Raw genomic sequence first — 26,248 nt, 5'->3', positions numbered from 1 at the left:
TATATGCCAAAGTCAAAGTGTTATTTTAGACAAGGCTTTGGACTGGTTTTCATTGAATTTACATGCTTTATTCCATTTCTTTCAACTGCTACTCCTCTATCTCAGTGTTTTTCAACCTTTTCTGAGGCACGGCACGTTTTTGCATTGGAAAAAAAAAAAAAACGCTGCACACTATAAACCAAAAATGTTCCAAAATTACTTTCTGTATAGTATATTTAATTATAAAATAATTTCTCAGTATTTATACTCACTCAGTGTGAGACTTGAGCCTGTTTAGACGAACACAAAGCCGATATCCTAGCAGCAGTGGCGGACTTGGCAATTTTGGGGCCTAAGGCGAACATATCCAGGGGCCCTCTTCATGGGTCAGGGGTTAAAAAGGTGAGAAGGGTGTGGAGGAAATATGTTCTGGTACACTAGGGCTGTCCTAAACGACAAATTTTCTCCTGCTTAGTCAGCTGACTAGTTTTACGATTAATCGACTAATCTAATAATTTTCTCTTTTTTTTTTTTTTTTTACTAATTTAGCAATGACATTTTTGATGACGCTTATTAATTCACAAAACTATTTTGGAACACTTAAATTCTTTATTAAAATACAAATAATCATGTAAATAACAATAATTCATCACAAATAAACAATGAGGTTAAATGCTGATAGGATTTACTAGTGCAAAAGAATGGAAAATAAACATTCAGAACACTGACTTTGCCTTTCCAACATTATTCAAAACAAATCTTAAAAAAAATCATATCATATAATATATATAATCATATAAATTCCACATTCATATGGCTTTCTTTTTTGTTTTGTTTGACATAATTGTACATGACGAATAGTTGGGGGTGCTGCTGTCTCCGGTGGCCCAAGCCGTTGCTTGTTGGGGCAAGGGCAGCTGGTTGGGGGCCCCCTACTGGTTGGGGGCCTAAGGCGATTGTCTACTTCGCCTGAATAGTAGATCCGCCTATGCCTAGCAGGAATCTTCTTCGACAGCTCTCAGTCGGTCTCTGTTTTTATTTTTTGCAGCAGTTGGGCCTGAAAAGCTCAGAATTATCATACGGGGGGACTTTAGCAAACCCTTTAACGGCATCAGGGCCGAGCATCTCGCTGACAATGACTTTGCAGACTGGTAGTATTAATGTCCCTGCCACAGTGTGGGACTTTTTGGATTTAGCAATTCAGCAACAAGCTAACTGACTTTGAGGGCTTTCGCATTTACCTTTGTAGTTTTTCTAAAAAAAAAAACGTACCTGTTTCTGTGTTTTCACGAATCTGAACAAAATAGTCTATAGTTTGAAAAGATTGGTGTTTCGTTTGGAAGTGACATTTAAGATTGGTTAGCGCCATGGCGTTGTTTGGATACCTGCTCGTGTCGCTTTCAAGAACTGCTTGGATTTGTAGATTTCTAACCATCAGCCACCTTGCTGTCCTGGACAATGTTTTGGAACAGGGGGAGCATTGACGGTCTTCACTTATGGCTAAAACATTTTGTCTACCGACACTTGATGAGTCTAATCAAATGATGTACAGTAGACTTGTTAGGGTTCACGCGTCATGTTCACGTGTCAAGGACAGCAAGGTGGCTGATGGCAAGAAATCCTAGCAGTTTTTGAACATCTGGACACAATCTAAAACTTTTTACCTCCTCCTTCCTTCCTACTGCAACTCTGCCCGACGTCGTAAAAAAAAAGAAAAAAGCAATTACCGTAATTTCCCGAATATAACGCACACTTTTTTCCCCCCAAAATCAACTTGTAAAATCATGGTGCGCATTATAAACGGGTACAGGGATGGAGACAAAAACATAAATATATAATATAATATATATATATATATATATAGACTGATTTTTTTTTTTTTTCTTGACACAGCCATGTTGTGTTGAAGAAACGTATGCGGCGATCCGTTGCCGACCATTACGGTACGTGACGTCACCATTTTGTTTCGGTCGTGGCGAGCTAGGGAAGGAGTCGGAGGCGGAGTATCAAACAACGGAGCTAATCCGGGTCGCTTTATTGACATTTAAGCCATGTCCATAGGGTATTTGGCAAAGAGAAGATATTTTTCTAAGGTTTTACCTATCAGCCACATGTGTACGCAGATTTAAACTAGGGTATTAAAAACGACGGGGAAGGTGAAGATTTGCGAATTCTGCGTTTGTGGCTCTATCATGTGGACACTGATAACCGAAGATTTACGTCACTGGCTGCGACAAATTTTGTCCTCACGTCACACATGAGACCAATTTTTACATTTGGAGTATATTAAATAGGTGCTTTTTTGCTGCCATTTTTTTTCCATTTTCTTGCTGTGCTTCTTATTGAATAATGGGTATTTTGGAAAATTATTTTACCGTTTTGAATGTACTTAAAATGAATGAAAGCGGTTGGCTGTGGAAGTTTTTTTTTTTTCTTTTCTACACAAACGTGCAGGCAAACGTGCAGGTGTGGACGCAATTATTTTTCCCCGACGTATTAGGGCAGAATCCTCATTTTTAAAAAACCCTGCTAAGTGTGGACATGGCCTTAGGCTGCAACAAAATATGGTAGCAATGTCTCACATGCAACCCGCCGAATATAACTTTCCGGCGGTTGCCTCAACAAAATACCACCCCCCGGGAACTATACAAGGTGCCAACATAAGTTCCGCTGGTAAATTCTGTTAGAACTCGTTACACGGTAATACTTCACTCTGATTGGTCGAATGATTTTTTCTATGTTAAATTCAGCCTTTTTCACTCTTCATAAAGCACATAATTTAGTTTCTTGAACTCATTTGAACTCGTTTATTGCAGCTCCACAACTCGGACCATAACAAATGTAACACAACACAGACTTTCTGTGTCCGTCAACTATATCTGTCGCTCGGGAAACTCAAACCCAAATAACAATAGTTCCTCTTGTTAGTCTACAGCAATGCGCGCTTTCATTTTTCCGACTTCTAGCCTCACTTTTATTTTACTGTATCTATCCATGGAAGAAACATTTATTCATCATGATGAAACGAGCAAGTTATACAGCAGCCTTTAAAAGAAAATCCACATCTGTTTAGTTTTCTCCTGGATTCTGGTAAGTTGGAAAAGTTGTCAAATCATATTATTACGTACATATTGTCAGTTTACGTTAATGTTTTGAACTACCAATGTGCTATGCTTGTGCTGTGTTTCACCAGTCAGTAAAATGACATTTCTGTATCTGTACACGAGCTCTGTTTTCTTGTATTCTTCTATTCATTGGTTCTAAAATTAGGGTGCGCGTTATAAACGGGTACAATAATTTTCCCTAGATTTTACAAGTAAACTTGGGGTGTGCGTTATGCAAGGGTGTGCCTTATATTCGGAAAATTACGGTGTTGGATAATTTCTCGCTGCACACCTGACCATATCTCACGGCACTCCGGTTGAAAAACACTGCTCTATCTAATGGAAGGAGAAACTGGTTTGCTCAGTGGAAGGTTGACTACCACTTGGTATGTGGAAGTACAGTATAACAGACCTGCAGGCAGCTTGGACTGCGTAGATAATGGTGGGAAAAAACCCATCCATCCATTTTTTCTCGATTATCCGAGGTCAAGTCACGGGGGCAGCAGCTTCAGTAGAGGAGCCCAGACTCTTCCCAGCCACTTCATCCACCTCTTCTTGGAGGATCCCAAGGTGTTCCCAGGCCAACCAGGGGACATCTTCTCCCCAGCGTGTCCTGGGTCAGCCCCGCGGCCTCCAGTGGGACATGCCTGGAAGACCTCACCAGTGAGGCGTCCAGTTGGCGTCCTTATCAGATGCCCGAGCCACCTCATCTGGCCCATCTAGATGCTGAGGAACAGCAGCTCTACTCCGAGGCCCTCCTGGATGACCGAGCATGTCACCTTATCTCTAAGGGAGAAACTCAGTTCGGCCGCTTATGTCAGGGATCTTTGTTCTTTCGGTCACGACCCACAGCTCGTGACCATAGGTGAGGGTAGGAATGTAAATTCACTGGTAACTTATGCCACGAGAATAGTATGTGAGGTGAGGATGCGACAATAGTATGATAATATAGACATGAAAACGAAAAACAGGAACAGTTTAAAAGTTTCATTTTCCAACATGAAAATCAAACGCGAAAGACAAAATTCTTTGTAGTTTGAAATTTGAAGGAATTTGAACGGGATTTCACTTGAATATTAGCTTGCTTGGTGAGCTATATCGGTTTTGAATTGATCTTCCGAATGGTTCGGTGAATGCACATGTGAAACTAGTGGGGTTCAGTACCTTTAGCAAGGTTAAGCAATGTTTTTTTTTTTTTTTTTTGTGAGAGAATTCAACATGGATCCCAAGAAGGTTAGTGCAGGTGGTAAAAAAAAGGAAATTTTAACTTTTACCATTGAAATTAGGAAGGAAATGAGAGAAAAGTATGAGCGTGGTGTGCGTGTCAGTGAATTGGCTTGACAATACGGCCAGAATATTTCTACGATCTCGAGGAGCTCTCTCATTATTATTATTCTAACATCGGCAAAAAAGTTGCCAGCTTCGTCAGGTTTTTAAACATTTATTTCAGAGCTTGTGCAACACAACACGGCTATTGTCCGCCGTAGCCTACGCCAACAACAACATGAAAAGAGAAAGTAAAGATTGGTTGGAGGAATAGGGACACAAGGGCTTGGACGCTGAAATAGACAATGACGCTATAAGGAAACGAGGACTGACAAAATATGTTGAACTTAAGTACAGACATGGAGTAACGAGACAATGAGGCACAGGTGGGTGACACAAGAGGCAGCAGATTGGTCAACACACAAGGAGCAGGTACAACAGGTGAAATCAATGGGTAATCACAAGGACAAGACACACTAGGGCACAAACGTTACAGGGCTTAACTCAAGGCATGACAATTTATCAGGGATTTAGCATAGGCTTTTGTGCATTGGAATAAATTATTCGAATTATAATGTATTCTTATGGGAAACTCCAGTTTGACATATGACCATTTTGACTTATAAACCAGGTCCTGGAACGAATAAACTCATATGTAGAGGTACATATGTACAATTATTCAGCAAAATAGATTTTTAAAATGTTTTTAATAATTTACATAAATTATAAAATATTTTGTATTTATACTTCATTCAACTATCAATTTGGAAATTTATAATACATTCATTAACTTTTTATAGAAAATATGTGAATGGAAAATATATCTGGAAAATATATCTAGGCCATAGACTTCATAATGATATCGACGGGACAAGAAGCACGGGGCCAATTATTAGGGGGCCTATCTCCGTCAGAGTTGACCGAATGGAAACTCAGACAAAGAGCTTTTTACATTGAAAATGCTTAAATCCCTGAATTCTTTATAGATATGGACTCGCTTCTTGGTTAAAAGAACAGGCAGTTAGCATTTATTTTACGTAAATATGTTGAATGTTCTACTAGTCTTTAAGCCACTGTTGCGCCGCCTTATCGCCACAAAAGACTTTTTACGTTGAAAATGTTTGTGAAAAATGCTTAAATACCTGAATCCTTTATAGATATGGGCGTAAAACAGTTTCGATTCTTTGTTAAAAGAGCAAAGAACTTGTCCGTTAGCATTTATTTTACGTAAATATGTCAAATGTGCTGGTAGTCATTAAGCCACTGTAGCGGCGCCTTATCACCACAAAGAGCTTTTTCAGTTGAAAATTCTTGTGATTAAATGCATAAATCGCAGAATTCTTTATAGATATGAACATAAAACAATCTCGATTCTTTTTTAAAAGAGCAAAGAACCGGGCAGTTAGCATTTATTTTACGTAAATATTGCGAATGATGACGCCAATGCCGTACCGGTTAATTGCTCCCGTTGATTTATTTCACAATGTCTCAAAATGCAATGCATGATATGAAAAATATAATAATATATAATTATATAATAATTACCGTGACTCCTCGAACAAATCACTCCTGATACAATCCTTCCTGTTTCTATCCGGTACAGCTTTTGTAATTTTTCAAAAGAAATCCGGCGTTAGATCACTGCATGTGTTGAATAACTGTGCCCGACTGTGGACTGACTGTGTCCCATCCATATTATTATGAAGTCTATGATCTAGGCCTACGTTCAAATATCTTTTATTTAACACTTTGTAATAAAATTTCCCAAACGCCTTAGCGATGAATTGCTGCATGCACATATTGTAATTTCTTTTTTTTGTCATTTTAATATTTGTAGAATTTTGACAAAATATGTTATTAAGACATCTAGAAACCGATTTTAATTATGATAATAATGATAAGCGTGCACATTTCTCCTTGATGATTCTTCTTTTTTTATCAGTAGCGTAAGCACGTTGCATTACTGGCTTGTGACGATAAAGAAATTGCCCCCTTATTACACCCCGGACATACATACAAGGCCAACATAATGGAGTGCCGTAGCCTTGGTGAGGCACGATTCCAAGGTCCCGCACTGCCGCTTTGATTCAGTTGACAGCACAAGGAGAAAAGGCTTCCCAGCTTGTTGCAGCAAAAAAGTAATTTCCTTGAGGTCATCTGATTGTTTGGGCTTTCAATGGAAGTTGGACTTTCTGGGTTTAAAGCAACAATCAAACAACAACAACGGGGGACACGAAATTGCGTTACTGGACTTGAAAATGCGCAAATGTAATGTATGTAACTCAATTGGTGCCAGTGACGGCAATAGACGTCTAATCCATTTTGATAGGAGAGCTTGCAGCGATCATTTGTACAGGTGAGTTAAAGTGCGTACGACAGGAGAATTTTTTTTTTAAATAGCATTATAATGTGAATTAGAATCATATTTTGAGACGATTCGACTATATACAACGATTTAGCAAAGAGCAGATGACGAGAAATTAGTCTTTTAATCTGACGGTTAGCCACGCCTACCATTATGGGGCTCTAGCATCCCCAACAGGTGGATCATCTGATATAGTATGCAGCCCATTGAGTGGGAATTATTCACAATGACGAAAACACGACGAAGAGAGCCGCAAAATGTCCTTGTTTCAGTCTCTCTACTCAAATAGTTTTACAGGATATTCGTTTTATCCAAGTATTTTTCCCCAATAGCTAAATAAATGGCTTGAGAAGGACCAGTCAGCCCGTTGAGGGGGAATTATTCAGAACGAGGAAAACGAAACGAAGAGAGCCGCAAAATGTCATTTTTTCAGTCTCTCTACTCCAATATTTTTACAGGATATTCTTTTGATCCAAGTATTTTTTCCCCAATAGCTAAATAAATGGCATGGTCATGACAAATAACAGTCTTGTGCTAATTGGAATATGAAACAATAAAAATGCAGTTATTCAGGACGACATGGCAAAATTGCTCCATAATGGTCAAAACTGTCGACTTCACCTTTAATGTCGCACCTCCGGAACGATATTTTATGCCACTTAAATCGGGCATATGTCATTTCCCTTCCCCGGCTTTGGAGAATGTAAACAAACCAAGAGGCGTGACAGCTAGCCGACATGCTAACCCGAACAGAGTGACAAACATAACTAGCCCGGATAATTTCACGTGACGACTGGGTTGTCGATTGTCGTCGCCAAAAGGCAACCTGCCTGGCAGAGAGCAATTTACAGCTCGTTCCCCTGCTACCACGGACAGGAGAGCTTGCCGGGGAAGCAGCTGGACAGTGACCGCCGAACAATCTGGCCGACGTCGGAGGAGCGTGTAGCTGCCAAATGGTTAACACGAATATGGCAAAATAATGCTTTACTACACGGCGAAGTCGTAAAAAGTCATACGACAGCGCATGCAGTTGTTGTTGTTGAGCAATGCTGGATGACAACTTTTTCCGGCTTCCTCTCCTATTGCTGGTCTGTCCCCTGTTCAGCTAGCACTTTGGCTTTCCACTTATGCCACACCTGGAGTACTGCTTTGGGGTCTCTGGCCATACGTTCCGGGTTGACGAGGAGGCATCGCGTCGACGGGCCGATAGCTGGGCAATCAGTTATCACGTGCACTGTGGTTTCATCTCACACCCACGGTAGATGGTTGAATTGCCACTGCCGATCCTATGCTGCCAGTACTGGAGATCAGGATGATGACCACTCCTCAAGCAGCTCAGTGTCACCTGATCTTGCCTACTAAGGGTCTTCTCGTCCTTTTTGTTTAGAAGCTCGCCCCTCTCACCGTAGATTTCTTTTGAGTTGAGGTTTCTTGACATAATCTCTCCTTGTGTATCTTCAGATTGCCGACTTCGCTGTCTCGTACAGGATACTAACATGGCTCTGGTCTTTTGTGGTACCTTCCTTTGCTTTCTCATCTGCTAGTTCGTTCCCCTTGATATTGCAGTGGCTTTGAAACCAGGTGAACGTCACTTGGTGCAGTTGTTGTGCAGCTAACATGTGCAGCTAATGTGTATGAGGAGAGCTTTTTACATGCCCATTTATGATCAAACTTAAGTACTCCTTTATTTAAAGAAATGTTGTAGTGTTTACTTTGTAATCTCTGTATTCGCGGCTATTTTTAACTCCGATGCAATTTTTGATCGGTCGGAAAATTTGACAGAACACCGGGCACATGAAGAGGGCAATAAGCCAAGTATAGTGCTCTCCCGGCGGGGGGATGAGCGACAAGCAGCCGGTTGTCGGCCGAGAGTACAAGGAGCATGTCAGCCACAAAATGCAAACCACCTACATATTAAAATGATCCCAGTATTTGACATAATACAAAACACAATGTTTACACACTTCCTCGTAAGTCCCATGGTCCCAAATTAGTAGGGCTTGTTTTGGCCAATATCCACTGGTAAATGGGAACCTTTTGAAACCCCAAAAAGGCTCACATGACACACGCCTCTCCCTCCTACAGCAAGATTTTTCTGCAGCCGCTTGGCTGGCATGATGTGAAAAATAAACGAATTAATCTGCAAAATCAGCTGAATCCTTAGTCCTTCTCATACAACAGTATGTCTGTATAGTGAAGAGGACTGCAAGACCGATTTTCATTTTCGTAGCACGGGATTTAAAAAATTGAATAAATATATTGATCGCTTCCTCACACATCCAAGTGGTCCTTTTCATTCAGGAACATAAAATACCGTGTGTATTATGAAATAAACATGCTTTTTCATGTCACAGGCCCTCTAAAATGTTGAGCGTTTAGCAACAAATGCACCACACTACTTGAGATTCCGTGGTGTTTTTTTTTTTTTAGCTTCCCAGGGCTGCCCTTTGTCACTGGTTCTTTTCATAACTTTTATGGACAGAATATCAAAATGCAGTCAAGGTGTTGAGGGGGTCCCTTTTGCTGGCCTTAGTATTGCATCTTTTTTTCCAGATGATGTAGTCAGCATTGGTAAAGTCATTTTCTTCATGAACTAGTTCATATTGCAGTTCAAATTTTTTAGAATGATGAACTGTTCAGTTCATAATTCAAAATTCTGAACTAAAGTTCATTGTTCAAAAAAATTACTTGTGTAGTCCCGTTCCTTCTTCTTCCCAATTATTGTTGCAAGCTATATTTGACATAGTCAGTATAGCACCACAGACAGCAATTATTTTACCCATTTTAACACTGAAGCTGTCAGATTCATTTTCAAATTCAATTGTAAATCTATGTCGGTTCTGACCTTTTGTAAAACTCACTTAAATTTTGGTACTGAGCAGGGGTTCTGTCAGATTTTGCACCCCATAAGAAATTGCAACTTTGCTTACTTATAACTAAAGGCCTTTTTACACTAGCATCAGCCCAGCGTGAGGAGCGCTCCACGGCTAGCGCAAAACAGGAGTAGCTACGTAGCCGCTGTCAGGAAATGAATAGTGGCAAGCATATTTACTTTAGTTCCAAGCACCAATGTGTTTATGTTTAGTTGTTGCGCAAGAAAACAGCGACTTTTCCTGTTTCAAGGAGTAGGGGGCATTATAATAGCTGTGTAAAGAGTTTGACTAGTTTCGGTGAGAATGTGAATAGTTTTTTTGTTGTTCGGGAACTACAATTCCACACAAACGCATATCCAAGTATTATTTAGCTTAGCAAGGAGAGGTATGAGAGTCATTTTTCGAGTGTCTCATAGCTCGCGAAACTTTTAAAAAATCACATTTGTCACGGTTTCGTCGGCCATGGTTTGCGTATATCCGTCCATTGAAAAAGCCTGATAGCACAGATACAGTGGGGCAAATAAGTATTTAGTCAACCACTAATTGTGCAAGTTCTCCCACTTGAAAATATTAGAGAGGCCTGTAACTGTCAATGTGGTCAAACCTCAACCATGAGAGACAGAATGTGGAAAAAAAAAAAAAAAAACAGAAAATCACATTGTTTGATTTTTAAATAATTTATTTGCAAATCGTGGTGGAAAATAAGTATTTGGTCATTACCAAATGTTCATCTCAATACTTTGTCATGTACCCTTTGTTGGCAATAACAGAAGCCAAACATTTTCTGTAACTCTTCACAAGCTTTTCACACACTGTTGCTGGTATTTTGGCCCATTCCTCCATGCAGATCTCCTCTAGAGCAGTGATGTTTTGGGGCTGTCGTTAGGCAACACGGATTTTGAACTCCCTCTGCAGATTTTCTATTGGGTTGAGACCTGGAGACTGGCTAGGGCACTCCAGGACCTTGAAATGCTTCTTACGAAGCCACTCCTTTGTAGCCCTGCCTGTGTGTTTATCATTGTCATGCTGCAAGACCCAGCCACGTCTCATCTTCAATGCCCTTGCTGATGGAAGGAGATTTTCACTCAAAATCTCTTGATACATGGCCCCATTCATTCTTTCCTTTACACAGATCAGTCATCCTGGTCCCTTTGCAGAAAAACAGCCGCAAAGCATGATGTCTCCACCCCCAATGCTTCACATTGGGTATGGTGCAATTCAGTATTCTTATTCCTCCAAACAAGGGAACCTGCGTTTCTACCAAAAAGTTATATTTTGGTTTCATCTGACCATAACATATTCTCCCAGTCCTCTTCTGGATCATCCAAATGCTCTCTAGCGAACCGCAGACGGGCCTGGACGTGTACTTTCTTCAGCAGGGGGACACGTCTGACAGTGCAGGATTTGAGTCTCTGGCGGCGCATTGTGTTACTGATAGTAGCCTTTGTTACTGTAGTCCCAGCTCTCTGTAGGTCATTCACTAGGTCCCCCCGTGTGGTTCTGGGATTTTAGCTCACCGTTCTCGTTATCATTTTGACGCTACGGGGTGAGGAGGGAGTTGAGAGTCCGTGTTGCCCAACGACAGCCCCAAAACATCACTGCTCTAGAGGAGATCTGCATGGAGGAATGGGCCAAAATACCAGCAACAGTGTGTGAAAAGCTTGTGAAGAGTAACAGAAAACGTTTGGTCTCCGTTATTGCCAACAAAGGGTACATAACAAAGTATTGAGATGAACTTTTGGTATTGACCAAATACTTATTTTCCACCATGATTTGCAAATAAATTCTTCAAAAATCAAACAATGTGATTTTCTGGGGTTTTTTTCACATTCTGTCCCTCATGGTTGAGGTTTACCCATGTTGAAAATTACAGGCCTCTCTAATATTTTCAAGTGAAAGAACTTGCACAATTAGTGGTTGACTAAATACTTTTTTGCCCCACTGTATAAGGCTAGGTTTATACTACAGGTCTTAATGCACGAATCCGATTTTTCCGACTTGAGTCAGGCATTAACTTGACGGTCTGAACGTGACAACTCACATAGAAGTGGACCATTTCAAATCCGATCCGGGTCACTTTCGTATTTGGTTTAAATCCGATCCAGGCCACATTTTTCCAGACTGTCGCGGTGGCCTGTACTGTCCAGTCTCCCAAATCGGAATTCATCCAGCAATTAAGTCATCAAATAGCGAGAGAGACGCTACGGTAGCGGTGCAGCTGTGCGTTATTAGCGCCTAGCTTGCAGTGAACCCGGCTTTTGGAGAAGGGCCAGGCTTGACAACAGTCATAAAAAAATAAAAATGGTTTGAGGATAAGGCTGAGAATGATCGGTTTTCTCTATGCTCTATGTGAGCAATATTTCAACATTGCCTACATGGCCGAGAGTCGGGGCAAACTGCCCGAATGTGTGTGTGACATGCACGGACAGTGCGTGCATGCTATCGATCCATATAAACTTATACTTTCTTCTTCTTCTTCTTCACACCGAACATAAAATACACGACAGCACACCCTGTGGCGAAACAATGCAGTACAGTTCCAATCAGTCATACAATAACACTCAACAGCTGGTTAACAGCAAAAGCACGTCATGTTCGTCATATAAATAATGATTTCTGGAGTTAATCCCACATACTTCAGAATTAATAATATAATATGTTGAGTAAATACTACATAATACAGATTCTACACTAAGAATAGCTTTCAAATGACAAACATGATTGGCAATGAATAATTATTATAATTATTATACTACTATTCTATATAGTAGTATACTATAATAATATTGCTAGAATTGTTTTGAATAATGTTGGAAAGGCAAAGTCAGTGTTCTGAATCTGTTTACTTTTCATTCTTTTGCACTAGTAAATGCTATCAGCATTTAACCTTGTTGTTTATTTGTGATGAATTTGTTATTTACATGATTATTTGTACTTTAATAAAGAATTAAAGTGTTCCAAAATAGTTTTATGAATTAATAAGCGTCAACAGAAATTTGATTGATTTCATTCATTCAAAAAAAAAAGAAAATTATTAGATTAGTCGATTAATCGTAAAAGTAGTCGACTGACTAATCAGGAGACAAATTGTCATTTAGGACAGCCCCAGTGTACCAGAACATATTTCTTCCACACCCTTCTCACCTTTTTAATCCCTGACCCATGAAGAGGGCCCCTAGATATGTTCGCGTTAGAATTGCCAAGTCTGCCACTGCTCATAACTATCGCTAAATTGTAGGGTTGTTCCGATCATGTTTTTTTGCTCCCGATCCGATTGTTTTAGTTTGAGTATCTGCCGATCCCGATATTTCCCGATCCGATTGCTTTTTTTTTTTGCTCCTGATTCAATTCCAATCATTCCCGAAAATTTTTCCCGATCATATACATTTTGGCAATGCATTAAGAAAAAATGAATAAAACTCGGACGAATATATACATTCAACATACAGTACATAAGTACTGTATTTGTTTATTATGACAATAAATCCTCAAGATGGCATTTACATTATTAACATTCTTTCTGTGAGAGGGATCCACGGATAGAAAGACTTGTAATTCTTAAAGGATAAAGGATTTGACTTTGTATATTGTGACTAAATATTGCCATCTAGTGTATTTGTTGAGCTTTCAGTAAATGATATTGTAGCCAAGCCCCTATGCATGATGGGAAGAGGAACCATGATGGGAAGTAAAGCCATGGCTGTGCAACGTGCTACCAATGGATATATCTTTTCTGCTTTGGGAAATAATTTAAGGTGTTAAGACAAAGTTCGATTGCCACCTTGCTTCCCCACATTGCTTCCCATGATATTCCTAAACATAGGGAGAGGAATTGCATGGTTATAGCCAATTGAAGAAAGGCTTCAAAGGCTGTCAAAATTCACTCTACTCATTTTGTGATGCCTTTACTCTCTCTCTATAGGTAAAACGGTTTCATTACAGAATGAGCGCGACAATGAGTAAAAGGGTCGTGCAGCGCATATATTAATAGCGATAAATATTTTAACGTGACACATTTTTAAATAAATTAATTGCCGCCGTTAGCGGGATATTTTTGATAACACCTACCTTAAGCCTAAATTAAAGACTCTGGGTGAGTGTAGCATATTATGTCTGTCACGTTAAATACAATTAGAAAACGATTTAATTAAAATATATACATTATATTAAAAAAGGCATGGCCGATATTTTTTTGCCGATTCCGATACCTTGAAAATGACGTGATCGGACCCGATCGATCGGCATCGGGACATCTCTACTAAATTGTATTTTTTTGTTACTGTCGCGTTTTCCCCGATATGTTAGATGATAAATAATCGATCCAAAAAAAAAAGCAAAACAAAACAAAAAAAAAGGTTAAAAGGGGAAATATATGAAAAAGAAAATCTCGATCTCTCCTCGATGTCTGCGATTTCTGCATCGCGATCCTTATTATATTACCATGTTTCACCCATAAAATCCCCCCCAAATCCAGCTGTGGCCATTCACAGCTGTGTCTTGACACTAAGTGATACATGCGACATGGAGTTTTTGGATCGAAACAAGGTAAGTACGCGATAATATCCCGTTAAAGTCATGGCGTCTGTAATTCTGCTCTCGCGTGCTCTCACCTCCAGATAGGGTTTTGCTGTTTAAAAATTTTTTTTTATTTTTAAATGCCCTCCTGTCCAAATTTTTTCTTCCCCCAGAAAATTGAGATTTTAAGCTTTCCAATGATGTATCACACATGCATATCGGACACTTTTGAAATTTGGCCAAATAGGAGGGTTTCAGTTACGTCACTGTCATGACGCGCGAATTCAGACGGAGGGCAGGAAGTTAAAATGGAGAATGCGTCTATGGTGGAAACTGTTGCGGAGAGTCGGTATTGTAAGGATTTAGACCCAATTTCAAAACAAAGATATACAAAATTAATTAGCAAATATGTTGGAAGCGACCCGTATGTTATGAAAATGAGCGAGTTTTCGACAGAACTTCGAGATTTACCGGTGTTCTATTACGAACTATCTGGTCCTACATACCTCATACTACACCAGACAGCAGATGAAAGCCTACAAAAGTCTGGAGGCATATAATTTTTTTGTCAGCGGGTGGGTAAATCACCTCGGTACTAAACGGCTCCGCGATAATCATCGATTGGTCTTTGCCAGGGTGAGTATTTACTCATTTATTGTTTGACGTGTTAAGATGCTAGCAGTACCTGCTGTAATGTTAACAAACATGCATTACATCTTAACGATCATAGACGTGAGTCTGACAGTCGTTGTGGAGACGAGGTCGGGCCATAGTTAACACTATTAGTGTTACCTCTTTCCATACAACAGAGCAAAAAGGCACAAAATATCTGCTAATGTATTCACATTTTTCTCACTGTGATTTTAGTGCCCACACTCTCACCAAGATGAGGCCAATCTGCGCTTGTGTGCTGGAGGAAAGGGCTTCTGCCTCATCAACGATGGGGAAAATGTCATACTGAACCGGAGTCATGACTACTATTACCAAATTCAGGCACAGCTTCACATTGTAGATGCTGAGTACTGTGACTTTGTTGTGTGGAACCGCCATGATATTTTTGTTCAAAGGATTTTGCCTGATCCTGCATTTTGGGATAATGTGATTCCCAAAGCTGAGTTTTTTTTGTTTTTGTTTTTTTTTTAGAAAAAGTTTACTTCCAGAAATACTGGGACAGCAAGTTACAAACTTAGATGTGTAATTCAATTGTAAATATGTACATCCACACACTCTTGAAAGTGGGCAATATATTATTAAATCAATACTGTTTTATGAGACAAGATGACGTTTTGAATATAGTTCTGGCTGTTGTATAATGTTCCTTGACAATTAAATTCACATTACTTGTCAGAATTGGTTCACATTTTGTGAGAGCACTGTAATTGGTTTGTATATTGAATAGCACTGAAGATGTTTATTGAAAAGATTAAATGCCATTGAGACAGTAATACATGGTTTATTTACAAGATAAGATTTTTCAACAATTGTTATACAATAACATAGTGTGCAATAATAAATTGGAATCCATTTAACTACAAATAACATATTAATACAGTTGGACCATGAGTGAGAGCTCAGGTGCGGGACTGATTAACAGCCCCCCCCCCCCCCCCCCCCCCCCACACACACACACACACACAGCAGTGGGGACCATATTAGTTAATTCATGAGTATGCAACTTTGACAGTCTTAATCTGCTGTCAATCACATTTGTAATATTTGCTTTTAATGCTGTTTACACACCTTAGTAGGACTGCAATAATTTACCTAGATTATTTAATGTCCCATTCCCACTGATGTCCTCTGATAGTGAGTTGTCAGCTAGCTGCATCGGTTTTGAGTTCGCAGCTGTCTGCCTCAGGTCCGGGCTCATACTCCGGCTCTCAGCTGTCTGTTGTAGATCCAACATAGCCTCTGCACATTCCCACCGTCGCTGTTGGTCTTCCTTGAGTTTCATCCTATGTTCTTGTTTCAGGGATGCCTCTGATTTGGACTTAGTTTTTTGGTAACCGAGGTTGACCGCCGGAGCCCAGTCTAGCGAGTCAACCTCACCCAAAGCGCTGCGGCAGCCTAAAAAGTCCCAAATAAGTCTATATTACACCACCGGTAATTAACAGATAACTTCTAACAACAACCTAATGTCTTATAAGCACAACCACAAAAAATAAGTCGGCTGGCTAACATACCTCTGACGAAGTGGTCGGAGCAGACTCGGGCATTAGCAGACTCAGCTCCCCCCGAGAGTAGACGTAAGTTTGAAATCCACTTTTTACGGCGTTGTTTTGTGAGTTTTTTTACATCTCTCACCTTTGTGGACGACAATCTTTGTCACTCTAAAAAACTTATTTTCTTTTTCTCGGTTAGAACGATTGGAGCAACCGTAAACAACACAGAACATTGGCATTTTTCCAGACGAAAAATCCTGTTTCTAAATAGCGGTACTTCACTTCCTGCCCTCCATCTGATTTTGGCGCTCTCCCAAGGCAGCGCTGTGACGTCACGTGAAACCCTCCTATTGGCGGTCTCAGAGCGGAAGGAACTTCAAGTTACTTGAGTGTTTTCCGCCATATATAAATAGTAGTTAACAGACCGGATTCCAGTTGACTTCAACTGTTTTGCTGCCATTGACGAACGTTCGTTCATACGCCCCTCCAGGCCAAAATGGACTGGACGTCCAGTGCCGTCAATGGCACTGAAGAATGAGCATTCACAGCCACTCCTCCCAGTTTACCGTATTTTTCGGACTACAAGTCGCTCCTGAGTATAAGTCGATCCAGCCATAAAATGCCCAACGAAGAGGAAAAAAAAACATACAAGTCGCACCGAAGTATAAGTCGAATTTTTGAGGGAAATTTACTTGATAAAATCCAACACATAGAACAGACATGTCATCTTGAAAGGCAATTTAATATAAAAATACAATAGAGAACAACATGCTAAATAAATGTACAGTGTACAGTGTATGAACAACGAAATGTGAATATACTGTCCTACGCTACGGCTCGGTCCTGGCTATACAGTGAACTCCCAAAAGACAATGCTGGACGTCCGTATAATTTGCTGAATCAATTTGGTCCTCGATAGAAAACAGGTTCGCATCAACGTAAATAAATGATAATTAGGTACTATTAGTAATAAGTAACAGGTTAGCATTCGTTCGCTATCGTTGGCACATCGTTCAAACAACCACACAACTGGCTCTAAGTGTCCGATCGCGAGTGGAAAACACACAACAACAACAGAAAAGATGATACACGCAGGCGTTGCCTCTGTAGAGATGATTTAAAAGCATAAACAATGAAAGTAGGTTCGCAGCCGTCTATTCTCTCTCGCTAACTCGCCCACTCACTCACTCAGAGCTACGTAGCTGTCCGTCTTCTTCTGGCGTGTGAGCACTCTTCTTCACGTAAACAAGTGCGAGTGCGCCCTCACGTGGGCGTGAAAGCGCCACAAACTAAATGCATCCATTTCAAGATAAAAAAGTCAATAATACAATTGAACATACACTGCCAAAGGCAGAACGCAAACGTGGCCATAGCTATAAAGAGTTATTCAGATAACTATAGCATAAGAACATGCTATCAACTTTACAAAACCATCAGTGTCACTGCAAAACACCAAAATAACATGTGAAATTATTTCATAATGTGTTAATAATTCCACACATAAGTCACTCCTGAGTATAAGTCGCACCCCCAGCCAAAATATGAAAAAAAATGCGACTTATAGTCCGAAAAATACGGTAAATGAATCGGCGTGTATAGTTGTCATTGGCAAGCAATCACCCAATTTTCACCATGCAATCACCAATCCAGATAAATCTGAAATGTTAAATTGACAAACATTTTTTTAGCCTTCCAATGTAGGCAGAGCATGTCATGATCAATTCAAGGACTCACCCCAAATTAAAAAGCTGATTGCAGCTCTAATTGATATACCAGTACATTCCTTTCATTTCTGTAGTTTAGCCTTCCTCGCTTGTGCATTATTAACATAATTGGGGAAAAAAAAAAAAGTTTAACAAGGGGAAAAAAGGCCTTGAAAGATGAAACTAAGAGAAGGAACGGGCGGGTTGGCGGCACTCGCCGGTTCTTGGTGGCTGATTAATATTCTCGCTCCCACGCAAGACGAACGATCCGACTTCAGCGAAGGGTCCTTGTAAATTTTATAATCTCATGAATACACGTTCACATATTGAAAAATGCATCGGGGGGGAAAGACGGAGACTTCCAGATGAAAAGGAAAGCATATCCGTTTGCGCCGCAAAAGTTGCGTAGGGAAAGCTGTCAAAAATCATACAGGAAAGTTGATGTGGTGAATGAACATTCAGTTTTTCCAAAAACAACATCACGCACACATAGTTGATGCAATATGTACAACAGCTTCTACTTGAATTCAAAGTTTAAGGTCGACCAATATGTGATTCGGATTCAAAATAAATAAATAAATAAAAATAGCCGATTGCTGATGTCTAAAGCCAATTTCATAAGCTTGTGCACGTGCATTCGTGCCCGCCCCCACCTTTGTGTTTATTGCACTGTGCAATTCATGTGTGCTTTGTTGATTATTGTGCAGTCAATTTGCATTGTTTTACATTGGCACTCATGTGCTGTTAACCCTACCAGCTAACCCGAGTTCAGAATTTTGACATTAGGCTTAATCTACGAGTTAACGGGGGTTTAATTAGTCGGTGGAGTTGATTTCAACAAATTCAATGCAGTTTGTTAGTTATTCGTTTGTTTCAAGGATCCGGAGGGGCTAAGCAAGCGCAAGTCAATGGCGGTTGAAATCAACTCCATCGACTAATTAAACTCCGGCTAATGCAAAGATTAAGCCTTATGTGAATTAAAAATTCTAATCTTCCCCTTTAATTATCGGAAAGTCAATTTCAGTAATTTTCGGACTATAAGCCGCTACTCTTTTCCCTCGTTTGGAATCCTGCGGCTTATAGTCCAGTACGGTTTAGTTGTTGTTGTTTTTTTGGGTTAATAGATAACACTTTATTTGACAGCGGCATCATAAGACTGCCATAAGACCGCCATAATTATGACATGACACTATCATGAGCATTAATGAATGCATATGACAGATGTCATTAAGTGTCATCCGGCAAATTCTATCACCAACTCCATTTATGTCCAGCTTGGATCTTTTACATCAAAAGTGAGATCATTTGACATCTGTCATAAGCATTCATTATGCTCATGGGAGTGTCATAACATAATTATGATGGTCTTATGACAGTCTTATAGCGCCACTGTCAAATAAAATAGCTAACCAGCAATTAATGAAACAAATTGAACAGTAACTGAAGAAATAATATGCACAGAACATAAATTTTGATTGTTATTTACATCTGGAGAGCTGCAATGCATGCGAGGAGGCATGTTGGACGACAAAAGTGTTGTCACCATGTGGCGGCAGAGGTTGACTGTCTCCCCCAAGCGGGCAGTGATGGCAAAATGATTCTTGAATTAACCCTTTAGCACCGAACGTGTCGGCAGCGACGCGTTTATGCATGTCGTCTTTGAAGCTTCGTCACGCTGTAATTATGTCACCCACGTGCCACTGGTTGGTCTCATTTGAAAGTGCGGAAGTTGATGTCCACTCCAGTTTTTATTTGAAGTCAATCGACCTAGAAAAACGGGAGATAATGTCATTTGAGTTTTATAGTTTTATTGCACTCATAAATATGCATTAAAACGCTGCATGTACCATGTATCTATCTCCATATTTCCATCATTTCTTGTCCTTTTTCAAAAGCGAAAGCAGCACAAAAGACTACATATCCCAAGATCCGTTGTGATGTCAAGAAGGACGAACCGAATGTGAACATTTTTAATAAATTACCGAGCTAGGCGCCAACTAAGGAAAAGGAGGCATGAACACCGGTTGGGTTGCGCGAGCGACTTTGAAACGTACAGAATGAATCGAAAACTAAATTTAGCGCAAGCTAATGCATTTTTTCATCAACTCAAGGAATAGGATGAGCTGCATTTGTCGTTGTTTTCCTCAGATTAGTCGGCGTCTCGGCGAGTAGAAGTGACAGCAGCGCTCAAACGGCAGAAGAGTAGGCTGTGTGACGTTGTATGTGACACAGCTCAGTGACCTGTTCAAAAACAAACTTTATTGAGTGCGCAAAAAAAAAAACTATCGGGTCGCATGCTTGAAAAAATTGAATTGAACTACTAGCCAATATTTTTGAAAATACTTTTTTTCAATGTTATATATATATTTTTTCTTCATTATGAAATCTTTTCAATTTTTATATAAATGTGTGTTCGAGAAGCTTGATTGCATGTACGTATACTTTAGATAAGGTGATGGGTATAATACCTAACTTCACAAAGAGATATCCTCCAAAACTTTTTCGTGTTAGATGATATATATAATTTTTTTTCTCACTATTTTGCACTGTATATAACCTGTTTTGACCATAGTATGTATAAAGGCCAAAAACGCCTATGACCATACCCGCTGTTTGTGTTGAATAGTCAAACATAAAACTATTCAATCTTATTTTTTTCTATTGAATGTTTATCCTAACAAGTTGAATAAATATTATCAAGCTTCAAAACGGTTGGTGGAGCATGTTGGTTGTCAATGGGACACCAACATTACAAATTTTGAAAAAATATTTTGGGATTTTTTGTCTTTTTGTGTCCAAAATGTGGATTATAATTGGTCAGTGAAGAAAACAACAGTTTGGACATGAAGTTCAAGGTGTCCTGAAAAAAGGGACCCAACTTGGCCATTGTGAACAATTTTTTCTTTAAAATATAAAGGCAACATCAAATGCATGCAAATTCGGCCAAAATAGGCTTAGTTGTTAAAGGGTTAATGAAGCTTTGCAGCTTGGTTCATTTGGTTTGTCAAATAAAGTGTTACCGGTTAATATATTTTTATTATTATTTTTATATATATATTATGATCATTAGTTGAAATCCTCTTCATTTTATACGAAAGTTGGCAGAGAACAAACACAGCCACTGTCACAATTACATAGATTGAAGCAGCATTTGGAAGTAATGCATCTGGTGTATTGGGTGAGGAGTAGGGGTCGCGTTAACCGAATATTTTCCGTCGTTGACCGGTTTTTTAAAACGGTGATGGAAAAAACTGAAGTCTATCCGTCATTTTGACAGGTTGCAATTCACACCCCAGACCACAGGATGGCGAGTGAGCATATTAATTAGCTATTGTCTCTCTTGATGAATGACGTCGTTGGCCTTACTCGGAAAAATGTCCGAACTAGCATTCAGGTGTAGCAAACACGGAAACGTTAGGAAGCTTTGGAGAGCATTGTCTAAGGCTATGTTCATACTACAGGTCTTAATGCACGAATCCGATTTTTTCGTGTTTTTCCGACTCGAGTGAGGCATTAACTTGACGGTCTGAACGTGACAAGTCACATAGAACTGGACCATTTCAAATCCGATCTGGGTCACTTTCGTATGTGGTTCAAATCCGATCTGGGCCACATTTTTCCAGACTGTCGCGGCGGTCTGTACTGTCCACTCTCCCAAATCGGATTTCATGCAGCAATTACGTCATCGAATAGCGAGAGAGACGCTACTGTAGCGATGCAGCTGTGCGTTATTAGCGTGTAGCTTGCAGTGAACACGGCTTTTGGGGAAGGGCTGGGCTTGACAGCAGTCATAAAAAATAAAAATGGGTTGAGGATAAGCCTGAGAATGCTCAGTTTTCTCTGTTCCAAGTGAGCAATATTTCAATATTGCCTACACGGCCGAGAGTCGAGGCAAACTGCCCGTATGTGTGTGTGACGTGCACGGACAGTGCGTGCATGCTATCGATCCATATAAACTTTGAATATAAGCCTAAACGGGGATTATTTATGTCTGTTATTTGTGTCCTCCTTTTGAAAAGCAAAATATGATATCCCTGGAATGACGGATGACGTGTGTCATTTGTTTTGATGCTTCTGCGCACCGGCGCGTGTCGGACTGCGAATTAGAGCGCATGCGTAATACTTGAATGGTCTCAATGGACAAAAGCAGTCTGAACGGGCACGCCAAAAAAAACGGATATGACAAAAAAATCGGATTTGTGCATTAAGACCTGTAGTATGAACGTAGCCTTATTGAATGAGCAGGGACAAACAGCTTGGAGTCAGAAGTACGTGCGCTATTCTCAAACCTGAACGCACCCCGAGTCTTGGATAACAAATCAACAGAGCAGAGAGTAGACACAACATGGCTGGTAGTTTCTTCAATTTATTCAGAGTTGAGTAAGTAACGCACCACTTTTGACCAACACTGCTATTGAATATGTCATTATTATCATTTTAAAAATTTAAGTGACGGGTAAAAATAGATTATGACCGGATTTTTATGACCCTGTCAGTCAAAATGACAGACAACGAAAAAGTCTAGCGCAACCTCTGGTGAGGAGTGCGAAAAAGCGTCCAAATGTCAGCTCAAAAAGTCACCAAACACCCTTAAAAGTTGAAGACCACACAAGGAATATTTTAGTGCTGATGTGTTTTTCTTCTTTTTCATTCGCACTATGCCTCTCTCTTTTAGCGCTGCCGCAGTGGGTGAGAATGATTAATGACACTCAACTGGATAGTGGGGAGAATCTCCAGTGGGAGTGCAAGGCCACGGGGAGGCCCCGGCCTACCTATCGCTGGCTGCGTAATGGTTTGCCCTTGACATCCCAGGTACAAGCACTTCGCCTCTTCTTCTTTTTGCTGAAAAAATACCTCGGGGTGCTCGACGTCGTCATGAATCTTCATCAAATCAATGCTAGGTCTTCTTTTTCACGTTGCAGGGTCGAGTAGAAATTGTGAACGGGGAGCTCTCTATTCACAAATTGCAGCCCGTGGACTCGGGGATGTACCAGTGTGTGGCAGAGAACAAGTACGGCACCATTTACTCCAACGCCGAACTCAAGATTTTAGGTAATTATGACCTTGATCATGGAATTTAACATGACTTCGCATTCATTCCGAAGTCAGTCCGATCTGTAATAAAGTGTAATTGCACATCCACTATATTACAGTTGAGTTTGTGGGAGAAGTGTTCACTTGATGCGCACACACGGGACAGAGCAGGACATACAGTGGGGCAAATAAGTATTTAGTCAACCACTAATTGTGCAAGTTCTCCCACTTGGAAGTATTAGAGAGGCCTGTAATTGTCAACATGAGTAAACCTCAACCATGAGAGATAGAATGTGGAAGAAAAAACAGAAAATCACATTGTTTGATTTTTAAAGAATTTATTTGAAAATCATGGTGGAAAATAAGTATTTGGTCATTACCAAAAGTTCATCTCAATACGTTGTTATGTACCCTTTGTTGGCAATAACGGAGGCCAAACGTTTTCTGTAACTCTTCACAAGCTTTTCACACACTGTTGCTGGTATTTTGGCCCATTCCTCCATGCAGATTTTTTCTAGAGCAGTGATGTTTTGGGGCTGTTGTTGGGCAACACAGACTTTCAACTCCCTCCACCGATTTTCTATGGGCTTGAGATCTGGAGATTAGCTAGGCCACTCCAGGACCTTGAAATGCTTCTTACAAAGCCATTCCTTTGTTGCCCTGGCTCTGTGTTTGGGATCATTGTCATGCTGAAAGACCCATCCACATCTCATCTTCAATGCCCTTGCTGATGGAAGGAGATTTTCACTCAAAATCTCTCGATACATGGCCCTATTCATTCTTTCCTTTACACAGATCAGTCGTCCCGGTCCCTTTGCAGAAAAACAGCTCCAATGCATGATGTATCCAGCTCCATGCTTCACAGTGGGTATGGTGCAATTCAGTATTCTTTCTCCTCCAAACATGAGAACCTGTGTTTCTACCAAAAAGTTCTATTTTGGTTTCATCTGACCATAACGCATTCTCCCAGTCCTCTAATGGATCATCCAAATCCTCTCATAGTCAACCGCAGATGGGCCTGGACGTGTACTTTCTTCAGCAGGGGGACACATCTGGCAGTGCAGGATTTGAGTCCCTGGCGGCGCATTGTGTTACTGATAGTAGCCTTTGTTACTGTGGTCCCAGCTCTCTGTAGGTCATTCACTAGGTCCCCCCGTGTGGTTCTGGGATTTTTGCTCACCGTTCTCGTTATCATTTTGACCCCACGGGGTGAGATCTTGCATGGACCCCCAGATCGAGGGAGATAATCAGTGGTCTTGTATGTCTTTCATTTTCTAATAATTGCTCCCACAGTTGATTTCTTTCCACCAAGTGTTTTATCTATTGCAGATTCAGTCTTCCCAGCCTGGTGCAGGTCTACAATTTTGCCTCTGGTGTCCTTCGACAGCTCTTTGATCTTGGCCATAGTGGAGCTTGGAGTGTGACAGACTGAAATTGTGGACAGGTGTCTTTTATACCGATAATGAGTTAAAACAGGTGCCATTAATACAGGTAACGAGTGGAGCTTCGTTACACCTCGTTAGAAGTGGTTAGACATCTTTGACAGCCAGAAATCTTCCTTGTTTGTAGGTGACCAATTACTTATGTTCCACTCTAATTTGGAAATAAATTCTTTAAAAATCAAAAAATGTGATTTTTTTTCCCCACATTGTCTCTCATGGTTGAGGTTTACCCATGTTGACAATTACAGGCCTCTTTAATCTTTTCAAGTAGGAGAACTTGCACAATTGGTGGTTGACTAAATACTTATTTGCCCCACTGTACTGCATAAAAAATATTGAACAATAAATAGAAAGACAAAGATAATGAAATAAAAAGTCTCCTGAAAGCTAAAACGAGGAAACATGACGTACAGTATGTAGCACTTGGCTTCACTGTGACTACGGTGGCAGATGAGGAAAGACCATTGTGTTTATGGTGTCTTAAAATGTTAAAAGGAGAAAACAACCCAATCACACTCTTAATCTGCCTAGGTTTTTTTCAGCGAAAACGTACTGAATATTTCCAATCATCTTACTGTACTTAGAATTTTTTTTAGACAAATTATACCCTTTAAAGTCATGGTGAATTGACAGTCCTCTCTCAGAAAATGATTGAGAAGCACTGCATTGGGTAAATAAATATTACAAAACATCCTTGCCACGCAAAGGTAACCACTTCCAAAGCAGTTTCAAATAAGCAACATTTTAATTCGAGGACTGAAACATCATAGCAATGGTTCATGTCTTTGAAAAGAAAGAAATACTGTACAGTACTTCTTTTTATGATGCCTGAAATGGGTCACTGTATGGCAATGGAAAATATGAGAAGCTCAAGTGTAAATTAAAGCCTCTCGGCGTTATCTGCTTCCGCCTTCTTCTCTTTTCTACCCTTGGACCCCGGCGCGAATCACCAACTGTACACAAGTGGGGCGGCAGGGTATCAGCCCCTCTGCGTGGGGATCATTTCTAGAGGTGGGAATCTTTGGGCACCTAACGATTCGATTATACAGTGGGGAGAACAAGTAATTGATACACTGCCGATTTTGCTGGTTTTCCCACTTGCAAGCCATGTAGAGGTCTGTAATTTGTATCATAAGTTCTCTTCAACTGTGAGGGACGGAATCTAATACAAAAATCCAGAAAATCACATTGTATAATTTTTAAATAATAAATTTGTATTTAACTGCATGAAATAATTATTTGATACATTACCAACTAGTAAATATTTCGGCTCTTAGTTCTTTTTTAAGAACCCCTCCTGTTCTCCACTCATTACCGGTGTTCGGCCATTCCTTACTATGCGGCGAAACGTATCAATGTAACAATGCTCAGGGCGCTTGCGCATGCATTCACACGCATGCGCACATCGGTTAGAAGCGGCGAGTACTCACTACTTTTGTTTTTATTTAGTTATTTAGAACCTTTTCACAGCCTCAAAGATACTTTTTGCATGTATTACCCTCTCATACTTTTAACCATTGTGTTTTTTTGTGTTAGCTTTGAAGCAGTTGACCACATTAGTCACGTAGCGTATTTAAACAGTCCTTATTTGATATAACTACATTTAAGTATTTTCTACAGGCATTTTTTTAGTACGTTATTCCTGTATGCATCTAAACAAAACAAGTTTAGAGCGCACGGTAGTACTTTAGGTGTCAAATTCGACTCATGTAGACGTTTCGCCGATGTAGGATATATTGGCAGAACACCGGAAGTAACTGCACCTGTTTGAACTTGTTACCTGTATAAAAGACACCTGTTCACTT

General features: G+C 40.1%; 1 protein-coding gene across 4 annotated transcripts in view; it reads left to right on the top strand.

The window, feature by feature from the left end:
* The window catches only part of LOC130911131 (contactin-5-like), a 405,498-nt gene that overhangs the window by 276,300 nt on the left and 102,950 nt on the right, over nucleotides 1-26,248 (top strand). For all 4 annotated transcript variants that reach the window (XM_057828867.1, XM_057828868.1, XM_057828870.1 and 1 more), the window contains 2 exons: nucleotides 22,643-22,779; nucleotides 22,890-23,019. In XM_057828867.1, coding sequence (XP_057684850.1) covers nucleotides 22,643-22,779; nucleotides 22,890-23,019 — 267 coding nt within the window. The remainder of the gene's footprint in view (nucleotides 1-22,642; nucleotides 22,780-22,889; nucleotides 23,020-26,248) is intronic.

The sequence above is a fragment of the Corythoichthys intestinalis genome, unplaced genomic scaffold, assembly GCF_030265065.1.
Source record: "Corythoichthys intestinalis isolate RoL2023-P3 unplaced genomic scaffold, ASM3026506v1 HiC_scaffold_23, whole genome shotgun sequence".
Classification (NCBI taxonomy): Eukaryota; Metazoa; Chordata; class Actinopteri; order Syngnathiformes; family Syngnathidae; genus Corythoichthys; species Corythoichthys intestinalis.
Note: the sequence above shows the minus strand (reverse complement) of the source record. Positions and strands in the feature narration are given on the sequence as shown.